This window comes from Candoia aspera, chromosome 11 (assembly GCF_035149785.1).
Source record: "Candoia aspera isolate rCanAsp1 chromosome 11, rCanAsp1.hap2, whole genome shotgun sequence".
Lineage (NCBI taxonomy): Eukaryota > Metazoa > Chordata > Lepidosauria > Squamata > Boidae > Candoia > Candoia aspera.
In genome coordinates, this window is record NC_086163.1 from 13,425,172 (window position 1) to 13,446,278 (window position 21,107).

Sequence of the window (21,107 nt, forward strand, 5' to 3'; positions counted from 1 at the left end):
AACTATGGAGTCTGCACAGTTACAGTTTTCAGAAGGAATGTGGGAAGAGGTAATGCATTCAGAGTAGAATCTCTTATGTATGGCTGTATCTCTTGGATTGCTGAAATGAACAAAAACAATCCTCTATTTTTTAAATATAAAAGTCTGCCTAATGTTGCCCAACTATGTATCAGTTTACTGGTGAAATGCATAACTTTCTCCATTAACATAAAACCAAAGGGAAAAAAATACTAAGTCATAAATCATGTTTAAACCACAACAGCTGTATTCAGAGAACCAGCCGAAACAAACTACGTTATGCCTTAAGACACAAAGTTTTCCTTAGTTTTGATTTAGCCATTGTGTTTTATAAAACATGATTCATGCCTTAATGTATTGTTTGAACGCAGACCTTATCTATTGAATTGGCAGGCAACTTACCATGGTTAAAAAAAACCTGGACAATAATTTTACTGTTGCAAAGTCAAATTAGAATATCACAGTTAAGAATAAGCCAGTTAACATGTCAAGTTTTATCAAGTTATACATAAGAGATTGTCAAGGTAAAGAAACTGGGATAAAAACCTTCTAGGCTCCATGGACAAACTGTACACTACAACATAACAAAACAAAATAGATTTTATTCAAATTAAGCATATTTGTTAGCACCTCAGGATAACCAGGAAAATAGAACAGTCCAACATAGATAACCAGTTCAGCAATCTAATCACCTGAACATGTTTTAGTGCATAATGATGGTAGAAAAATACCACATTGGTCACAACACACACCTTCAAAACACTCTCAGCCAGCTAGAATGCATAGGCATTTATTTACAGAGAGAGAAAAACAATGTATTGCCCAAGATCCTAAAAGATGAATATGAGCAAAACAAAAGGTGTGTGCCCAAACCTGACCTAAATGCAATACTCAATAGCAAAGGTATCTGCAGTTTCCTTTCCTGTATCGGAAGCATAGGGCAGCACTGAAATCTGCTAAATTTGGAGTTAGCAATTAAATCCAAAAATAATAGCCAAAGATGGACATTGTTCTTGGAATTTCTAGTCAAAAGAACTGGATATACTTTCTCAATGACTACAGCAGAGAGTTCATACAACCCAATGAATGTAAATCCTAATTTCCACTGTCATATCCTATACAGTCATTTACGCCAACTGCAGAAGAATGAAAGAATTCGATGAGTTTTATGACATAGTATAATAGGGAGAAAGAATAATCATGTTAAACATAGACTTTCATCATAGTATGCTTTCAAGCTTTTAAAATTATTTTACTTTCATTGTTGTTGACATGTACAACATATATAACCAATACATATGCCTGTAGTTTCTATTGATATTGATATTTAAAAAATTAAAAAAATACTGTAACCAAATTTAAAAAAAGAATTGGACAGCTGGCCATTCTGATCCTCATCAATTTCAGCAAGTCACAGCAGCTCCAACAAAATAAATGTTTAAGCCTGGAAATGCAAAAGTCAATGTACTTATTAATAAGATAATGCAAAAAGATGTGACAACTTAAAAAAACACCCTCAACCTGTATTTTACTGTTTCCTTCCTTTTAATTTAAACAAAAGTCTGAGTATCCCCTAAACAGCTGAAAAGACAATGTGCTGTGGTACATATTTGAAATATATTCTAAAGAGAGGCAACTACATATCTATATGGATGGATGCAGAGAAATTAACATCAGTTTGTGACAAAAGTAAGACCTCTTTCATCCTCACACATCTTGTAAGACAAATGGCAACAGTTTCACAGAGATACAAGCTGAACACTGACTTCCCCAATTGAAGTTGTATCAGACCACAACCAAAACCACTAGCAGGCTATAGGATGTCATGATTAGAGATTATAGGAGTTGTAGTCCAACGCATCTGGAGAATGTCAGGGTGAAAAAACTGCTTAGGACTTGAACTATGCACCCATTCCACTCAAGCTCACTTGTCAATCTATGTGCATGGCATTTTTTTTTCCAAGTCTTGAGCAAGTATTGATGATTCAGAAGTAGAAAGGTGTGCACAATCATGGGAAGTTAACCTCATTCCTCTTATGTTAGGGAGACTGTACCCCAGAAAAATAGAAAGGAAAAGGAAGGATACTGCTCCTCACTGGTTTTCCAGGGGAAAATCCCTTTGTTGTAAACTGAAACAAGCAACACTTGCATGCCCAGAAGAACATGGACTCATGAAATGATGGGAAAGCTGCAATAACCTCATCAGCTCTGAAAGAGGAATAGATGTAAAACAGTAACTGCAACAGCAATGCAGAGATAACATCATCCTGATCTCTTTAAATATTAAGGATTCATTTTGACAATAGAAATGGCACACTGCCTCAAAGGTTTTGGGGGTGGGGGGAGAAGAAACCTACCACTCTCTTTCATAAAAAGGAAACATAAATGCACTGATGGCTGTGATTTTTAACATGACATTTACTGCAGAATAATCCTGGTACAACGCTGTGACACAGTGCCCTGGCCGTCTTCATCTACTCCAGTATAAATGATTACAACCCAAGTGTGCCTGTCTAGAAAGTAACTAATTCTTTCCTCAAAATGAGCTTTGTACAACATGTGATTTGGCTGCAGGTGGCAGGCGCTCATGGTCTAGCTTTACTAGGGTAATGCTAAAAAGGGACTCGTTCCAACCGAGTCAGCATCACCCAGAGTACCACAGCAGCTACTGATGTGCCACCATGCTTGGAACAGTATCTAATACAAGGAGTACAGCATAAGCCGGTGACCAGAAACCCAGGCCATCTTTTAAAAGTATTGCAGCAGAGTCTCAGTTGGATAGTTCTCAGTGGGATAAATGTTAAGGACACGTGTTTGGGTCCTGTTAATGAAATCCAGGCCAGCTCACACAAAGAAGCCTGAGCTTCGGAAGCAGAGAACCAGGGGCTCAAAACTGGTCACTCACCCGTGGCAGGGCAGAGCTGCCTCAACAGGGCTAAAAATGTCATTTGGGCAGCTGCGCTGAAGCACCATTTGTCTTGACAACTGTGTTCCCCCCACTCAAGTCTTTTTGTCCAGCTGCAAGATCCCCTGTCCAGCACATTCATGGCAACTTGAGGAGCCGGCAGCCGACGTCAGAGGACGGGCAGGAGGGTGTGCCTCAGAGGCCGTGGCGCTTGCGGGCCCCCCCAGCCATGCTGGCAGCATGCAGCAAGCGGTCCTTCTCCCTGATCTCCTCGCGCAGCTGGGCCTCAGCCAGGCGGAGTCGCCGGATGCTGCCCTTCATCTCCTTCATCTTGACTTCCAGCAAGGCAATGATGTCCCGTTGCTCGTTCAGCTTGCGCAGCAGCTCCTCCGATGTGGTGCCCGATGAGAGGGAGTAGGAATGATCCGGGGGGCTGTCCACCAGGGGCCCGTTGTCTGCCAGGAAGGCCAGGTGGACGGGGGCCCCCACCATGGCCCCGGGGCCCCCGAGTTCCACCTGCACCGTCAGGTCGATCGGCTTGATATCCTCCCCCGGGATGCCGCCGCCGCCGCCTGCCGCTGCCCTGATGAGGCCCTGGCCCGGCTGGGCGGCTGCCCCTTCCTGCAAAGTCAGCAGCACCGCGGCTTGCGCGGCGGCGGCCGCCTGGGCAGCGGCGGCCGCCTGGGCAGTGGCGGGGGCGTGGCGGGGGCGCCTGGCCCCGCGGGCCCCTTTGCGCTCGTTGACACCCCGCAAGGGGAAGATGGTGGGGACGCGCACCAGGTAGGACTTGCGCCCGCCGGGGAAATGCTCGGAGCAGACGCGGTGGCCCGTGGTGGGCTGGAAAGTGCTGAAGCAGCCGCTCACGCCGGCGCGGGAGACATTCTTCAGCCACAGGCGGCGCAGCTCCGCGTCCTTCGGGAACGTGTAGAAGTGGAGCGCCTTGTCCCGGTGCGAGTTGTTGTAGCAGCCTGGCACGCAGCACGTGAACCCGGGCATGGTCTGCGCGGTGTGCCTGCCTCCTCCTCCGCCTCCTCCTTCCCCCGGCGGGCCCGAGGCAGCGGGACTACAGATCCCACAAGGCCTCCCGATTCCGAGTCCAAGAAGGCGGCGGCTGCAGCTCCTTCTTCAGCGCCAACGCCACAGCAGCCTACCCTCCCCAAAAGCGCCACAGGAAACGGAACTACCCGCCCCACAAAGCACTGCGGCGACACGGCGACGCCGGAACTATCTTTCCCACCGGGCACCGCGAGCAAAGACTTGGAGAGCGCGGTTTTCCTTCAGCCGGGGGGCGGGGCGGGAGGGAACTTGGAACTACTCGTCCCAGGCGCCATCATGGCAAGCAGCCTTCCCACAATCCTCTGGCAGTGCTCTATTATGTCTTTTATTAAAGCTACAGTTCAGAAGCCTGCTAGATATTACTTCTATTTGCTCTTCCTCTTGTTTTTCTTTTGGAGGCGGTGTCCTAATTGTTGTTTCTTTTCCTCATCGAGTCCATAAATATGCCTGAACAAACCTCACCTAGGAAAGCGCGGGAACTTTGCGAACGAACGGCCTATGAATTGTGGAAGGAATACAAAGGAAAAGAAACTACGCTTCCCACAATGCAACGGGCTCTCGGGTTTTTTCCTTTCACGCACGCTTAATTCCCCCCTGACTGCTTGGAACTCGGTTGCCGGGACAGCGGCGTTCGTTTTTCTCGTTGCCACGACAACCCTTTATTAGCCGCCGCAGCATCTGTAAGCCTTGGCCGTGGTTCCCTGAGGACCAGTTGGCTGGCCTGCTGTGATTCTCCCCAGCTGAAGTCCACCCCACTCATGAAAAATCAAATTTATGCAAAATAAACATTTTTTTTAAAGAGAACGCTGCTGTTGACATGGTTTAGCCTCTCATATTGCAACATCAATTAGAAACAGTATCTAATCTTCATTTTTGTGGACTTATAAGGGCAAAAATACCTTTCAAATTCCTTTTATAAATATCAAAACATTACTGGGAGGTGGCATGGATGTCTCTCTTCTCCAGTCAGATGCTGTCCAGATGTGTTGGGCTATAGCTACCATAATTTCCCTGCTGGCTGGAAACAAATTTGTCATATTAACTTGAGTTCTAACTCTAATTACAGTTATGAGTTGCTTGTCCTGAATATGTAGTACTGTACAAAATTTGAATCTAAACGTTTTCCCTTGAAAATGTTTCCCTTTGAAATCAAGTCTGAAAATATGCATTTGAAATCAAACAGAAGAGATCTACCAAGGGTATACGTTCCATCAAAGTAAGCATATGTTGAAAACATAGGATTGTGGTGAAATTGTGTAACAGACCCAGATGAAAACTTGGAATTGTATGAACTTTTAGATAATAAACTCACTAATATAAAAGAACAGAATAAACACCCACAGAAGATCAGGGGACTAAAGCAAGATAATTTATTGCTTTAGAAATTAAAGTGTGTACCTCTGTGCATGTTCAAAATCTGACCAGCCTGGAAGCTAAATCTTACTTCAAACCAGAAGCTTTTTTCAAATCAGAAAACAGGTACCAGAGAGAAGTAGAATAATTTTCATATACATACTACTAATGTTCCCAGGCCTTCTGAATTTGGTACCTGAGATGGATGATTCAGTCTGCCTATTGCTAAGGGTGGAATTACATCAAATTAGTAGCAGAAGAGCTTTGAAGATATGAGCTTTTCATCTTTCAGAAGGAAATCCCAGTGAGTTATGTATGTTTCCTTCCAAGTTATGTATATGATGTGCCAGAAGCTGCAGTATTTAAAAACCTTCCAAACAGAGACCTTTTTTTTTTTTGCAGCAAAAACTGCAAAGACTTTTGTGGCATCACAGAGAACAAAATATTTATTATAACATAAACTTTTGTTCATCAGATGCATGGAGAATTATTCTCATTTTGTGGTGAGAAAGGGGGAAACGCTAAATGGAGAACTTAGAAAAATGAAAACTAGGAGGTACACTTATAATGGAAAATGGTAAGTTTTGTGTGGGAATACCATTGAAACGACTTTTCTAATGCCATATATTGAGAGGAGAGCTTTTCCAAGAGAAACAACATTTTATTAATTCGTTTTTACTGCTTTCAGTAATATTTAGTGAGTTTCTTAACTTCACCAGATCTTCTTCTTAGTATCATTACTGTTTTTCTGCCTCTAGAATCCTAGTGGTCTTTTGTGTGTGTGTGTGTGTGTGCGTGCACGCCTTCGAGTCAGTGTTGACTTCTGGTGACTGCCTAGAAAAGTTTTTGCAGTTTTCCTGGCAAGATTTTAGAAGTGGGTTGCCATTGCCTGCTTCCTAAGGCTGAGAGAGAGTGACTGGCCCAAGGTCACCCAGCTGGCTTCATGCCTAAAGTTGGACTAGAACTTATAGTCTCCTGATTTCTAACCTGGTGCCTTAACTGCTACATCAAACTGACTCTCTAGCAGTCTTTAATGCCCTCTAAAAGCCACTTCCATTTCCAATTATTGACCTTGAATGATTCATTGAATTATGACTATCTACAACTGTCATGAAATTCTCCAGTTATTACTCTGTGACTTTTTTTTCCAGTGTTCTTTCAATATTTATATCTAGTAAGCATTTAATTAACTAGGTTTAGCTCAAAAGCAGCAACATATAAATATACAGTCATAATCAAACAATAAAAATGCAATCATAATCTTTTTAGCATAAAAGATTATGCTAAAATGTATCTTCACTCAGCAAGAAAATTCACTACGTACTTAGCTACTTTGCTCACTTCTGCATCACTCCCAAGACACAATCTGGAACAGCCATGTTTTAAAAAGTTTCCTAAATATTAAAAGTAAGGGTGTAGTTCTTATATTTGGTGGGAAGGCATTCCAAAGGAGGAGAGCTGCAGCAGAAAATGGTTGCCTCAGGGTCCTCGGTTGCACACTGCTGACTTAAATAGAAAGACTACTGTTGACTTTGATAGGGTTTGTGTTAATGTGGGCCTAAATAGATCAGAACCTGAGTTAATAAACAATAACCTCTATAACTTCTGGTCCGCTACCAAGTCCTGCAGATTCTAAATTGGCTCATGCCACATATTAAACCATAATTTAGTTTGTTTGGTTTTGAGTTAGCATGTTGTGTGAATCCAGTCTCCCAATCAGCCTTCCTCAGACTGGTGCCTTCAAAATAGGTTGGACTGGAAGTCCTTTATTTCCAGCTAGCATAGCCATGTTTGGAGTAGAAAGAAGAAGGTCCCCTTATTCACTGTTGGCCTTTAGCCAGCAAAATTATTTGTTCAGCTGGACCGGGATACTGTGGTGCCAGGTACTGGCAGCTGTAAAAGAGAACTGGAATCCTGAACCTTCTCAAGATTACACAGAAGAGGAAGTTACTGCAGGATGATTAGATGCTAAAAATTTAAAAAATGCAAGCGAGCTTTCTTCTTCTGCATGAGCCTCTTTTCTGCTTATCCCGGATGCGGCAGAATAGCCTTCCCAAACCTGATCGCCCCCTGCGATGCAAATCCCCACACTCTTGGGGCAATGGTAGGAATGGAAATCAGCTCCCTAACAATACGATACGATACAATACAATACTTTATTGGCCAAGTATGATCAAACATACAAGGAATTTAACTTGGGTGGAAGAGCTCTCAACATATCTACACAACTTCAAAAATAAACAATAACAAAGCAACAATGTTATTTACTAAAACCATACAATCAAGAAAGACAAAAAATTGAAGGAAAAAACACTACAGCTATCAACCAACACACGTTCATATTTAAAAGGAGAATTTATGGACAGCATACTGCATCTGTTGTCCAACATATGCATCTGTTGTCCAACAACATTTCCGGGCGGGCTGTATGAAAAACTACATCTCCCACCGGCCACTGCGAGGCAGGGAGGGTGGAGAGTTCTCGCGAGAGCTGCTCAGCGGCGGGGCCTGCTTGAATCGCGACGCGGGAGCGAAGCGGAGCGTCGGCTGGCTCTTTAGTCCCGTAACGGCCTCGGGGGTTCCGTTGGCTGCCAGGCGGTGGGAGAGCCATGGCCAGTCGTAGGAGCTTGCGAAAACAGCAGCCCCAGGAGGAACCGCAAGGGAGCAGGAGGTCGCTGCGGTTGTCTAGTAAAAAGGTGCGGGGGCTGGAAGGCTTGGGCGGCGGCACCCCCCCCCCCAAGCAGTCCAACAAGAAAAGTTCTGCTTTTTCGCTTCATCGTGCATTAACCAGTCTTCCGCCAACCTGGTGGGGGACTCCAGATCCTATCATCCCTAGCCCTCCTCCCTCCCCCACCTGTGTTGGACTACCATTCCCATTCCGGCCATACTTGCTAGACCTGGGGCCTCCGGAAGGATTATATCTGCAGTGCCCATGTTTTCTTGGAAAAAAATAAAGGACAAACCTGAAAAAGGGGCACATCTGAAAGAGGTTCATACGGATTTTTTTTTAAAATAATTGTTTATGATTATTGCTTTACAAAGGAAAATTCAAGAGTGAAACCAAGAAAATAATTAAATAAATTTAAAGGCCAAGTTACTGAAATAAGGGACTATCCTTTAAAATAAAGGGTGTATGGTCACTGTAATTATATCTCCCATCGTTCACAGCCAAGGTGGTGATCCTTCTCCCACTTAGTACTGAAATGCTGGAATACACCCCCCTTCCGAGTCAGCCTGAAAACCTGAGATTTGCCCATTTGCTGGGTGATGGTCTCTATGTATGGTTCCAGAGTAAAGACAAAGAACTTTTCCTCCACCTTATTCCAGTGATTTTTCCCTTGTGGTTACTTGAAAGAAAGACATTGTCAAGACATAGTTATTTGAGGGATTACTCTAAAACTCTATACGATTTCCTTTAGGGAAAGTGGCTGGCTTTGCATAATCCACTAGATTAGGCTAAAATAATACTGTGCAGCCATTGTTTTATCATGTAGGATGAACCAGGTGTTCTTAAGCTCAGAGTCACTTTGTGTGAGATGGGTGGCCATATAAATTTGACAAAATAAAATATGGTTTACTTGTTTGAGCAAGACAGGTTAAGTGAACTTTGTAATTCTGTATTGTGTATCCAGGTTTAGGGTTTAATGTGTTGAAGGGAGTATTAATGTGAAACAGGTCATTTAGAAATGTTAATCTGCAGGACAAGCATATCCTCTTCAAGTGAGCTGTGGGCCTTCTGTATGTTGACTCCTTTCTAATTTTTTCCCCCCTGCTTTTGCAAAGAAATCCAGCTATTAAAGGCTATTTGCAATAGAATCTCTTCTTAATCTCAGGGGTGAAAAATAACTTGATGGAGTGCTTATAAACATTATAGATGTGAATGGAAAAAGAATTTCCTCTTACTGAGTGGTCCAATGAAAAGGCCAAATACACAACAAAAGGGAAAAGAGGCATGTTTTTAAAGCATAATTAACATAGGGCTTCTTTGTCATGTAGGGAAACAAATAATAAATGAATTGGAAGTGTTTGAAAGAGGAATAAAATGGTAGGAAAAGTAGTTATTTTAAATGTGGCTATGTTGTCCAGCAATGCATGGTTGAAGTTTCATAATTGATTTTTAATTAGTACCAATCCATTGTAATAATTGCTCCTAAATCTTCCTGTGCTGGTCAGAATTTCAGTAGATTCTTGAAGTATTTTTTTTTCAGCTCTTTATCAATGGTGGTTTACATAGCAGGTGATTTTATCAGAATTCTAGTTTTTGCTACTGTATGAAAGTTATTCTGTTTAAATTATTACACTGATAAGAAAAAGAAGCATATAAGCTATATGGAGATTTATTACATGGCTTTTTATATAAAAATATAAACAGCTACAAAATATAGTCTTATTCAACCTAATTTTATGTAATAATAAGCAAAATTTTTAAAAAGGTGATGTCCTTGCTTAATTGTCTGTATTATGTATTCTGGTATTGAATTATGAGAGTGCACCATTGCTGCTTGGCTTTTACAACTGGAATTACCTTCTTTGGGCCGGTTTTATTTCAGGCTGTACCCTTCAGTTATCAAAGATCTCTGGCTTATCAGGGACCTACTACCTCTGCATTTATGGATTTTGCAACACCTCGAACTGTTTTTAAGAAGGTCCTACAGACACGTAAGTATGGGTTGGGGAGAGCAATGTTTCAGGTCATGCTGGATTGGAGAGGGACAGAATCATAGATAAAACAGAGGCATTGCTAATTATAGGCTACTCACAACAACAATAAAGGCCCAGAAACATATAACAACAAACATATAATAACAAAATGAGATACATCAGTAACAATAAACATTTAAAATTTTGAAAGAGTGATACAGAAAACAACAGGAGAGGTTATACCGTACATTAGTAAACCTCTTAAAAAGAATATTCTTCAGTTTCTAGAATGTTAATGAGGATAGACCTGTCTCAGAAGACAGTTCCAGGGCTTAGGTACAATCAGTGAAAATACCTTCTCTCTAGTGCATACCAGATGGACCTCAAGTGCTGCTGGGACATGTAAGAGGGCCCTCAAGTATGTTCTTACCAGATGGGCAGGTTCCTACAGGAGAAGGAAGTTCTTCAACTATCCTGGTCCTAGTCATTAATGATGTTCAAAATCCTCCCTAATATTTTGAATTGTACACAGCAACAGAAATTGGGATCCCATATAAGACATTAAGGTGTCTCATATTTAGGTCCTGTTACAAACAGGCTGTAGCATTTAGAAGCAATGGTCATTTCCTAATAATTGCCAATGACAACTTTACATAGAACACATTGCAACAATAATGTAACCCTATTATGAATCTCCCAGCCACATCACGATGTGTGTGTTATTCTCAAAAGACCTGCCTTCCAGCGTTTTTCCCAGTCTGGTTTCCTCCAGCATGGCCTTTGGTGGGGAATTATGGGAACTGAAATCTAATATATCCAGAGGGCACTATATTAAGAAGCAAATCATCTGAGTTGGTGCAGGGGAGATTTGGTGCTTTTTCTGTAAATAAATAGAATGGAATAAAAAGATTGGCTAAAATGTTTCAAACTGGGGGTTAACTTTTAGACATACATCTTCCATCTTTTCATTCTTCCCTCTGCATAGGTAAATATAGAGAAAGCTTTTTTCAATCAATAAACTTTTTGAAGGTAGTGGCTTGCCAAAAGTGCTATTTTCCGAGTGGCTTTTTGTTACACTGTGTTATGGTAATCTCCTTTGGTTCATTAATCTGCATTGTGAATGTTCACCAGCTTGACTTGCACAGTATTTATTAGCTGCAGTATGTTCCAAATCCAGAAGGATGGCTAGTAAGTCATCCAGATCATTTGTATCTTTGTATTGGAACAAGTGGGAGGAATACTCTACTCTAGGATACCATCCATCCAAGAAGAAGCCATCACTGTAAGTTCAGTGCATTTCCGAAACCAACGTGACCCTGAAGTAAATGGAACATTCGAAAATGTTTGTGAATGTTTAAAAATGAAGAATTCTTCACGGGGTAAAAGCATGTAGTGTTGTTCATGAGCAGAAACCTGCTCTGTTTCTAGGGCAGTGACATAGCTATGTTTTTGAAGCCTACCCTTTCTGAAATAATGTTCACTGTTTTTTGACAGAGCCAGTTGTTTCCCCTCTTGTTTCTGAAAAAACTGATTCTCCAAAATCAACTGATACAGTGTTCCATTTTCCTGTGAAGGCTAGTCCTTCCACGTAAGTGGTTTCTTTGTGTTTGCAGTAACTACAATAAAGGCTATAGACCTTCAGCTGTTTGAATGAGATGAGAGTTCTGAGGAGCACACTTAGGATCATGATGTAAAATTGCTGCGCTCCCAAGGCAAAAACAGTGAAATCTGTTTTTCTACAATGGGCATGAACAATAAAAGCAGAGGTTTTCAAGCCCCAAACTAAACCCTAAATAAAATTATTTCTGTTTCTCTTAGGATCAGCCATAAATTCCCATCTTTACTGAAATACGTTTAAGCAAGGACTTAATGATTTATTGTGTTATTTTTATTAATTAATTAATAACAATAAACATTAAGTGCTATTTTTAATGGCCAACATTTGCGAGTTCTGGGGATTGATGTTGCTAAAATCTCACTAGATTTTTTTGTATATATTTGGCATCTACCTCATGAAAATATTACTGAACCCTGCACTAAGATGTGGTTAGGGAAACCTCTCTGAATATGTTCATACAACCTAAATTAAAATCCATCAGATCACAATGATGTGATTTGTTTGGTTTTAATTTAGCAGGTTGTATGGACATATTGTTGTATGTTTGTGCAGTTATTAGCAGTTATGTGCTATGCCTGAATAATAATTGCTCATTTTGGTCCTCATTGAATAATATATTTTCCCTATTTCTTAATAAAGGGGAGTATTTCTATAGCTACTGTATGTCTGTTGCGTTCAGCATTGATTAAAAATTGAATAGCTGTATTGGTGTGTACGTACTTTCAGTGCCTAAAACTGTTTAGGTTTTGGTTTAAACACTATGAAGGCTTGTCCTTCCTTCATTTGGTGTTTTATTTAGAGAACAGTATTCTGCTAGCACTGAAGACCTGTCTTGTCAACCTTTAGCAATCTAGAAGTCAACCTGTCAGACTCCACTCAAAGAGATAAGTCTCGGATTGCGCTGCATCCAACTAGATCGAAAAAGGTCCGTCTCTCTGCATTTGAGAGAGATCTGAATAAGCAACTTCACTCAAGCACAGGTGAGTGTGGCCTTTGTAGGCTATTCTGGACCAAGTTTTGAAGTTTTTCATGAATTGTGTTGCTCCAAGGAATAAGGGAATAGTTGATAGTATGTTTTGACATTCTATGGGTCAGGTTAAAGTGTTAAGAAAATTACCTAAGAATCTGTTAGCCTGGATCACAGCACTCTTCTTTATGGAGACCAGATAATTGTTAGAAGAAGGAAGCAGAGATATTAATGGCTGGCTTATGCCTTGGCCAGCTAATGCATTCAGAGGAAGAGGACATGCCTAGCCTGTGAAATAGGCTAGGCAGTGAACATATTTACTACTGTACATTCTCCTGTGAATCAGCATTACTGCTGATTCCCATATTTAATTTCTCTATAATGCTGGAGAATGATCAAGCGACACACAGTGCAGTGACATTGCTCAGATTAAAGCAGGTCCAAGCTGTTCTCAGTTCCCCTCAAGCTGAACAGTGAAGTGAAATTAACAAAAACCCTGGGCATTAGATAAGTTATTTCTCATGCTTTAGACAGTGATATAAGTGGCTTCCAGTGGTAAAGACCTGCTTACTCATTAATTAGTATTTAAGTTGTAAGGCTTCCACATATAAGCAGCACATCTAATATATCTTAACCTCTCTTTGCAGCTCAGGGATTGCTGGACAGCACATCTTTGACAAAGTATGTTACAAACCTGTTTTGTTTTGTGGTTACACTCAAACTATTGTTCCTTCCTTTGCCTCCAGAAGCTTAACAGATGGGGATGAAATGTCAGGTAGAGATGGCAGAGGTTTGGAAAATACTTGGTTTCACGTGATGGTGCTGCAGTTAGTATAAGAAGTGGAGACTCTCAGGCTCAAGTGCTGCTTTTCCACTTTCCCCGTTCAAACAGTACTTAAAAACATAAGCTTAGAATCTCCCATGTCTGCATGTTTTTGATCCTCCAAGTTGCAAGCTTGCTCTTACACCTTTGAACACTGTATTTGAAGATTGAATGTGTTTTGTGAAGTATGTATTGGCACTTCCCATTTCAGCGCAAGCCTCTGCTTAATGAATTGTCATTAAAAGTTTCCTGTCTTTCTCTTCCATGCCTGAGTTAGAGGTCTTCACTTCTGGCCAGAACAGGAAAACACTTTCTGCTTCTTCAACCTTCGGGACACAAGAGAAACCAACAGCTTATTTAGTTCCCAGCCCTTTAGTGTTTAAAACTGTAATCTTTTCTGGGCCCAAAGAAGTTTTTCCTTGTATGAATTTCTGGCAGGATTAGCAGGCTTTCCCCCTCTCTTCTTTGAGTGCTAAATAAATCCGTGTGGGATTTTCTTGTAGTTTATTCTTGTACTTTTGCGGGGCAGGGGGGTACTGTGCAGCACTAGGCTTTGCATGTGCTTCAAGGCAGCCCTAGGCACAGGTAATTATGTTCCATTTGCTGACTATTACTTACGTATTGAATATTACTTATAATTATATTTCACTTATGTATTCCATTTATATTCTGCAGTCCTGATCAGTTAAACTCTCACTGCTGTCCTGTTCAGTTACACACTCGAGGAAGTATCTGTAATAGTATTAAACTGGAATTAGTAACATTTAAAGGACTGGCTAAAGAGGTGCAGCTTAACTGATTCTCCAAAGGCATGGAGAGTGAGGGCCAAATGCAGATCCTGGGGGGCTGCATTCTGTAGGCTGGGAATGATGCAGGAAAAGGTTTTCTTCTGTGTAAATGGACCTCAGAAAAGTATCTTGAGAAGAACTACTCCTGCAGATCTTAATGTCCAGGCAAATTTCAACCAGTGCTGCATGGCCTGGGTCTGATTTGCATGCGCTCTTCTGTTCTCAGGTCTCTTCAGATCTCTTTTTCAACCCCAGCACCATTGAGCTCTGGTGGGAGAAAAGGCTTAATCCGTAGGCCCAAAAATTACCGAGGAGTTAATGTGAAGGATTTTGAAGGGGGCCTTGAACAAGACTTGTTGCAGATAAAAGATTGTGAGTCTGATTTGGGGTATTTTTGTCCTGGTGTGTTTGTTAGAGAGCAGCCTGGGAACAGAGGGGTCAAAATGGGTTATAATATGTTCTGGAGACAGAATCAAAGCGTGGGGTGGTTGGGAAGCAGAAGTGAAATCAAGGTTGTATTTCCATCTGAAGGGATAACCTCTGTTTGAAATATTGCCAGCAGCACAAAACTACCTTGAAGACTTGCAAGCTGCAACACTACTGTCGAATGACACACAGGCTTATTCTGCAGAGACAAAACTCTTTCTCCAGTCTCATTCCAGTGCGGAGAATGGCACAGAGCCATCTAACGTCCCACCTGAGCTGGTCTTGGCGAGGCAGTCTTTAGCTAGTAGGAGCATGCCACCCATTAGCCAGACACCATTTGCCAGACAGGATGAAATGTCTGACATGGAAGTTGAAAGAGTGGCTGAAAGTGGCCAGAAAGCAATCTTGGCACCAGGAAGTGAAAGTGCTGTTGAGGCAGAAACTGCACCCAAGGAAAAGTCTGATCGTCACAAAGAAGGATGCCAAGAGAGCCCGCAGGATGCTGGAAAAGGATTGGTACACAGTCTGGCAAAGGAGAAGCTAAGTCCAGGTGCTGAAGATGCCAACAGCATGGAAAGCATTTCCATGAGAAGAATTGTCACTCCTCAAAGGCAACAGCAAAAGCCTTTTCATGGAAACAGTCCTGTTAAGGAATTCTTCAGTCCCAAAAAGCCTTTGAACACTGGTATGTTAGTTTCTGTGACTTGAGGAAAAAAGGCCTTCATATATAATTCTATGCTTTGCAATTATTATTTTTCTCTCCAATTGATAGATGGCTTGGAAGCTTCTGTTGCCTCCAAAAATTGTGAAAATGCTGCTATGATTCCTGGATTGCATCCAGGACAAGGTTAGTTACTAGTGTAACTTTCAGAAATGCCTTTCAGTATTTCTTTCTTTTACATTTATGTCTGAACATTGGTAACCATTTCCTAACTCAATTCTGCCATTCTAGGCATGAATGCAGTAAGATCATCCACCCCAACAGATGCTGAGTTCCCAGAAGCACCTCAAGGCCATCTCTCAACTTGTCTGAGTCAAAGGTCTGTCAGGCGTTTGGTGAATGAGATGGTGACACATATCATCAGGGGGCTGGATGACATTGTCCCAGCAGTTACAGGACAGGGTGTGGCCAAGGGTGGCCTGAAGGATGGACTTTCCCTGAGTGAAAGTGGTAAGTGTTTGTAGTTGGTGGTATACCAGTAAATGTGTGGAAGCCTTTGCAAGGATTATGTGAAAAACTGCCTTGCATGGAGGTTTGCCATCTTGTACCACTCTGGCCTTCGTTCTGGAATAATTGTCCTGCCCTCCACATAATTAATTAGAAGGCTTAACTTAGTGTTTCAGCACAATCTTTACATGTATAACGCCCAGGTTCAGTTCCCATCATCTCCAGTTAGAACTTGGAAAGAATCATGTCTCAGACACAGGAGAGTGACTGCCAGTCCGTGTTGATAATATTGAATTCAGAGATCTCACTCAAGGGCTGAACTAATGCCTCAAACTAAGCTATAATTATTTGGTTTTGGCTTAATGTATTTTGTGAATCCAGCCTTGTGCCCCTTTTTTGTGACTTCCAGAGCAGTTCTAACTAAAGCTGCTGAAAACTGAATTTATTTTCTGCCCTTTGGGATAGGAAACACACCAAAATTATCATCTAAGCCTTAAACATGGAATTTTAAAGAAATGAGTCTCACTCCAACACCTCCAAAAACTTAGGAAATCCAGCACTGTACACTTTCCATTATCATCCCAGAATACTAAAATTTGCCCGACTCCTGGCTTATGGGTTATTATGATATGAACCCAGGCAGTTATGGTTTATTCAGGTTAAAGAAGCCATAACTTAATGTGATAAAGCAGAACATTAAATGCGCAGCATCTAGCAATATCTCAGTACTTGAAATGGGGATGAGTTGAATGCAAAAGGTAGCATCTGAATGCAGCTTCTTTTTTGCTTGTTTTTCCTCTTAATGGCTCTGTTCTGCCAGAACGCTACTTTGAGCTAAACCGTGCATGTGAATGAAGAGGAAATGTGGAATGTTTGGGGAGGATCTCAAAGCAGTAGTAGACTCAGTGACACATTCAAGCAGTTGGTGCTTTTAAAAGGTGTTGATTAAATGTGTGTCCTTTCTCTGTGTTCTCTTGTAGCTATTGATATCTCCCAAAGGCCTAGGGTGGGAACTCCAAACAGACATTCAAGTGGAAAGACTCCAAAGCAGCTGGGGAGGACCCCCTTTAAGGAAATGAGAGATGGAACCACTCCACAAATGGGTGATGGAAGCAGAACAAAAGAAGTGTTGAATGTGGAAACTGAGCAGGTTCTGGGGTTTGAAGCTGAAAACAACCCAGAAGTTGAGGAGATGTCAGAATCTGAGAACCCTGGTAAGCTATCTTATAAGACGCTGAAATTGGCATTGGAGCAAACTTGGCTTATTAGATGCATTTCAAACTGGTTAACATAAGAAATTGACCCTGGGGGGCCTCAAAGGCAATTTAGACGTTAATCCTGGTCCTGAGTCAGCTCCATATGTTGAGAGCTTCATTCTTTTCAGACTGCCATGGTGGGGCTTCTCAAAGTGCAGTCCTCTCCTAGAGCATAACTTATTCTCAAATTATTCCCCACATCATTTGGGTTTCTCCAGAAGGCTTCTTTCTAAATTGAATAAAGCAAGTGATTTTAATATGAATCCCATAAAACTGAGTCCTTTAATAACTTTCCTTGGTATTATCTGTGAAGGAGGTGGTAGTGCCCAGAAGCTACAAACAAGTGCTGTGTGTGAATTGTTCACTTCTCACCTGTTCACATTTCCTGTGTGTTGGGGAGGTGGTGTGAGATTTTACCTTTCTTTCTCTCATCAGAGCCAACTGGCAATACACCGGCATTTGTGCATGCTAAAGCTTTTCACTGCACACCGCTGCTGTCCAGCCCGTATGTTTTGAAAGAGGTGGCTCCAAGGTATGTATATGGTTGCAAGGAGATAGAAATGCAGCCTCCGAACTGCTGAGTAGGGCAAGACTGGTGTGGTTGCCAGGAATGCTTTGCCTTGCCTCACTCTGGCTGCCAGACAAAAAGAGCTACAGCCTTCAGTGACTGGCATTCAGACCCAGTAGAGTCATTAAGAGGTTACACTGGGACCAGAGAAATTATGCTTCAGGTTCCCATTGAACTCTAGTGTTCCTTGGATAACTTTTAACCAGCCGTGCTTTCTCAGCCCAGCCTTCTCCCAGGAATGTTGTTATGGAGGTAAATTTAGGAGCAATCCCTGTGATTAATATTGCCACAAGCTTCCCATGGAAAGTTAGGATATAAATGTAAGGTTATCATAGTAGAAGTAAAAATAATATGTCATTATGTGCTTTAATTGGCTTTAACTTATTCTGTTGTACAATCCTAGCCGTAGTGGCTTTTTCAACAGACCATGGCTAAAAAGTTACACCATGGTGTGATAATTCAGGTGGCAAGAAATCTGAAAAAAATGCAGAGTCTCTGAATGTTTCAAATCAGAGACTCTGCCTTAATGAACTCCCTATAAGTGAGGCTGAGAAATGCTTCTTTAGGTTTCCAAGATTCAGTACCAGCATTGAAAATCCCTCACTGAAGTCTGTGTTAATTCTTCCTTCCTTGGTCTTGCCCAGCTATATGGGCTTGACAGCCATGTAGGTGTAGGACTGAGTTCACATGGTATGCTAAGCCGTAAGCCATAACTTATAAGCTACAGTGGTTGGTGTTCTTATAAAATACTAAGTCAAAAGCAAGAAATCCATATTGTAATAATGGAAAAGGGATGAACTGCCTTGATGTAAGACTGCCTCTCTAAAAGAAGCTTTATTGAACTTTCTGTCATGAAGCATCCATCCTTTTGCTTGGGTATTTTCTGAATGTGGAAGACATCTGTTATTCCATTCCATACAGAAACCTGTGACTTTCAGTTGACAATGGCTTCCTGTCCAGAGGTGTTCCCAGGATCAGAAGCTTTCATCAAAATGACAAAAGCAGGATTGTGCTATAAGCTCGGCCTCTTTCGTACACAATGTGTGACATCACAATGTACCTACAAAAGGGGGCAGAGTTTGCGTCATGACAATATTGCTTTTATCATTTCTGGCTCCTTGACCTCTCCTGTAGATGTATTTTTATCCCCCTTCCAGATCGTTGGCCATGCTGTCTGGAACTACCTGGGAGATGCATTTCTGCAACTGCTGGGGGTTTGTTGGTTTCCTCTTCTTGCAGCAGACTTGATTGCTTAGACAGTCTTTTTGGTATTTTTCTTGGAGGTTGCTGGTAAAACAGAGTTTGGTTCAACGGGTTCCAAAGCCAGCTAAAAGAGTATGCCGAGGAAAACGGGAGCCATCTCTCCCCAGCAACTTGGTGAAAAAAACGTTTACCCACTACGTTAAGATGCCAGTAGCCAAAGATGCTTTAGAGGCTGTGGAGAGGTGGTGAGTCATAATCATCCCCTTTGGAGAAAGATGTTTGCCAGCTAAACAGCACTGAGCTGAGAGAAAGTCAAGAATGTGTTGTGCTACCTTTCTGTTGAGATGACTTGGTTTCTTGCCAAGAAACCAATCTGCCCATAAGTATTTAATAGTACAAAAATCAGACCTTTCATTTTTCTTGAGGTCTTTCAGTACAGCCTGCCTTCAAAGGAGAGGGGGCAATGCTGTAACTCTCCCAGCTGACTTCAGGCTTCATTTTTTCAGCGTGAACTTGTACTTCAAGCATCTGAGCAATGACCTGGAAGCCTATGTGAGTCATGCTCGACGGAGGACAGCAGAACCAGCTGATCTGGAGCTCCTCATGAGACGGTAAGGGCGAGTTTCCAAGGTCTCAAGGGCACACATCAAACTGAAGGTATTTCAGTGAAGCTTTCCCCATTGTAATGCTCTCCAGTTGTTTTGGGGCTAGAACTCCTAGCCAGGACAATTTTTGGAAATTCTGAGTCATAATCACAATATATTTGACAAGCACCAGGTTACAGAAGGCTGTTTTTGAGACTAGATGGGGGCTTTCCTCAGCCGTTTCCTTGCTGTTGACATTGTGAATAGAAGACTTAATGTTTCCCCACTATTCAATTTCTTGAGAAACAGCTGAGCAATAGCAGAGAGAAATGTGAATGCAGAATTGTAGTAATTTCAGCAGAGAGGAATACTGTATTGGAAGAATGATAAATGTTGATTTGCTAGTTTCATGCTTAAGCTCAGTTTTATGCTTAAGCTTTATCTTTGTGCAGAATTTAAAAAATCAGGTTCTGGAATATCTGGGCTTATCATGAATAAGGTGCATGTTTGTACACATAGCTTCTCTCCCTTCTATTTCTTGCTAGAGAGCACAACCACCAAAAAATTGAGCAAGGAAAGTCTTCTGAGCCAGCGATCCTAGATTGTTGTTCCCTTTACCAACCAGATTTTATGGATGGAATATACAACTTGAGTAGAGAACTTATTTGCCCTGTAGCGAGTGCTCTGGATTTTATTTCTTAAATTCCATGCTACCCACAGCCTTAACAGCTCAGGGCCATTTACAGAGACAAAGAGGAAACTGGAAAGGCATGGACATTTGTTGAAAACAGACAAACACTACCTGATCTCAGCCATATTTCTTTTTGTCTTGTCTTCTTGTGATCCCTTTCCACACAATCCAGGCAAGGACTGATAACAGACAATATGCCTCTGAATGTGCTGGTGGAGCGGCATTTGCCTATGGAGTACAGGAAGCTGCTAATCCCTGTAGCTGTTAGTGGGAACAAAGTGATCCCTCAGAAACCACGATGAGAAGCTGAAGCACTTTGATGCTAGAGACAGAACATTGGAATAAGCAATGCAGGAGGAGGAAGACCTTATGAGGCTCAGCGAAGTCAGCAAAGTCGCCCAGTGTTTAACTAAAGCATGGGACTATCTCAGAACAGACAATGCTGAGTTGCACCTATTGTATTTCAGTTTCTGTGATATAGACAGGTGCCTCTGTCTATACTAGGGTTGCAAATAATATATTGTAAAGGCCATGTTCTGTATTACTTTAGAATAAAACTGTTTTCTCTGTACTCTTGTTCTCTAGCAAGCAAAAACAAATACTTTCAAATTTATGATTTGCTGTTTCATGGTGTGTGGTCTTATACCTATTTTACTAAACTTTTTCTTATATTCTGAAGATATTTGATTTAGAACATTGTTTAATCTTAGCTATTTGTTTTTCTTCCGTTTCTTAATTTACCAATTAACATCCAAACCCTATGTAGATGCAATTCTTAAGCCAAAAGTAGAGGTTGATAAATCAAGCTACAGGTGATCCGTGTCAGTTATGCAGCTATTCAGTTATGCGTATTCTGGTCACAATCCATCTATCCGGATAAACTGAGATGCGTGTGTGTAAATTTCCCCAACATATACATTTTTCCAGCTGAGACTGCAATGCAACATGGAAGAACAGCATAAACTATTCTCACAACAGTATCCCCCTTTCACATGTTATTGAGGGAAAGTATGCATTAGGTCAAAAACATGGACAAAATGAA

The 21,107-nt window shown here is 41.6% G+C and overlaps 2 protein-coding genes across 3 annotated transcripts; one reads left to right on the top strand and one right to left on the bottom strand.

Moving 5' to 3' along the window:
• Positions 1 to 603: 603 nt before the first annotated feature.
• Positions 604 to 4,108, bottom strand: THAP11 (THAP domain containing 11). The gene has a single exon (XM_063312921.1). The coding sequence runs from the start codon at positions 3,917 to 3,919 to the stop codon at positions 3,119 to 3,121; it is 801 nt and encodes a 266-aa protein (XP_063168991.1). The 5' UTR covers positions 3,920 to 4,108; the 3' UTR covers positions 604 to 3,118.
• A 3,804-nt stretch (positions 4,109 to 7,912) lies between these two features.
• On the top strand, positions 7,913 to 20,437 carry CENPT (centromere protein T). Of its 2 annotated transcripts, none has more exons than XM_063312990.1 (13): positions 7,913 to 8,028; positions 9,883 to 9,991; positions 11,468 to 11,561; positions 12,438 to 12,571; positions 13,206 to 13,239; positions 14,396 to 14,541; positions 14,729 to 15,280; positions 15,548 to 15,766; positions 16,744 to 16,977; positions 17,455 to 17,551; positions 18,871 to 19,035; positions 19,297 to 19,401; positions 20,238 to 20,437. In XM_063312990.1, exons 1-13 carry the CDS (start codon positions 7,942 to 7,944, stop codon positions 20,365 to 20,367), a joined length of 2,106 nt encoding a protein of 701 aa, XP_063169060.1. In that variant the 5' UTR covers positions 7,913 to 7,941; the 3' UTR covers positions 20,368 to 20,437. The 2 variants fall into 2 exon arrangements, with proteins under 2 accessions (XP_063169060.1, XP_063169061.1); XM_063312991.1 differs by having other exon boundaries at positions 14,732 to 15,280.
• Positions 20,438 to 21,107: the final 670 nt, after the last annotated feature.

Bases quoted from the DNA above. Each gene is read 5' to 3' on its own strand.
- THAP11 (XM_063312921.1), bottom strand. From the start codon at position 3,919: ATGCCCGGGTTCACGTGCTGCGTGCCAGGCTGCTACAACAACTCGCAC.
- CENPT (XM_063312990.1), top strand. From the start codon at position 7,942: ATGGCCAGTCGTAGGAGCTTGCGAAAACAGCAGCCCCAGGAGGAACCG. The intron at 11,562-12,437 runs GTAAGTGGTTTC...GTCAACCTTTAG, and splicing joins GTGAAGGCTAGTCCTTCCAC to CAATCTAGAAGTCAACCTGT. The intron at 13,240-14,395 runs GTATGTTACAAA...TTCTGTTCTCAG, and splicing joins GACAGCACATCTTTGACAAA to GTCTCTTCAGATCTCTTTTT.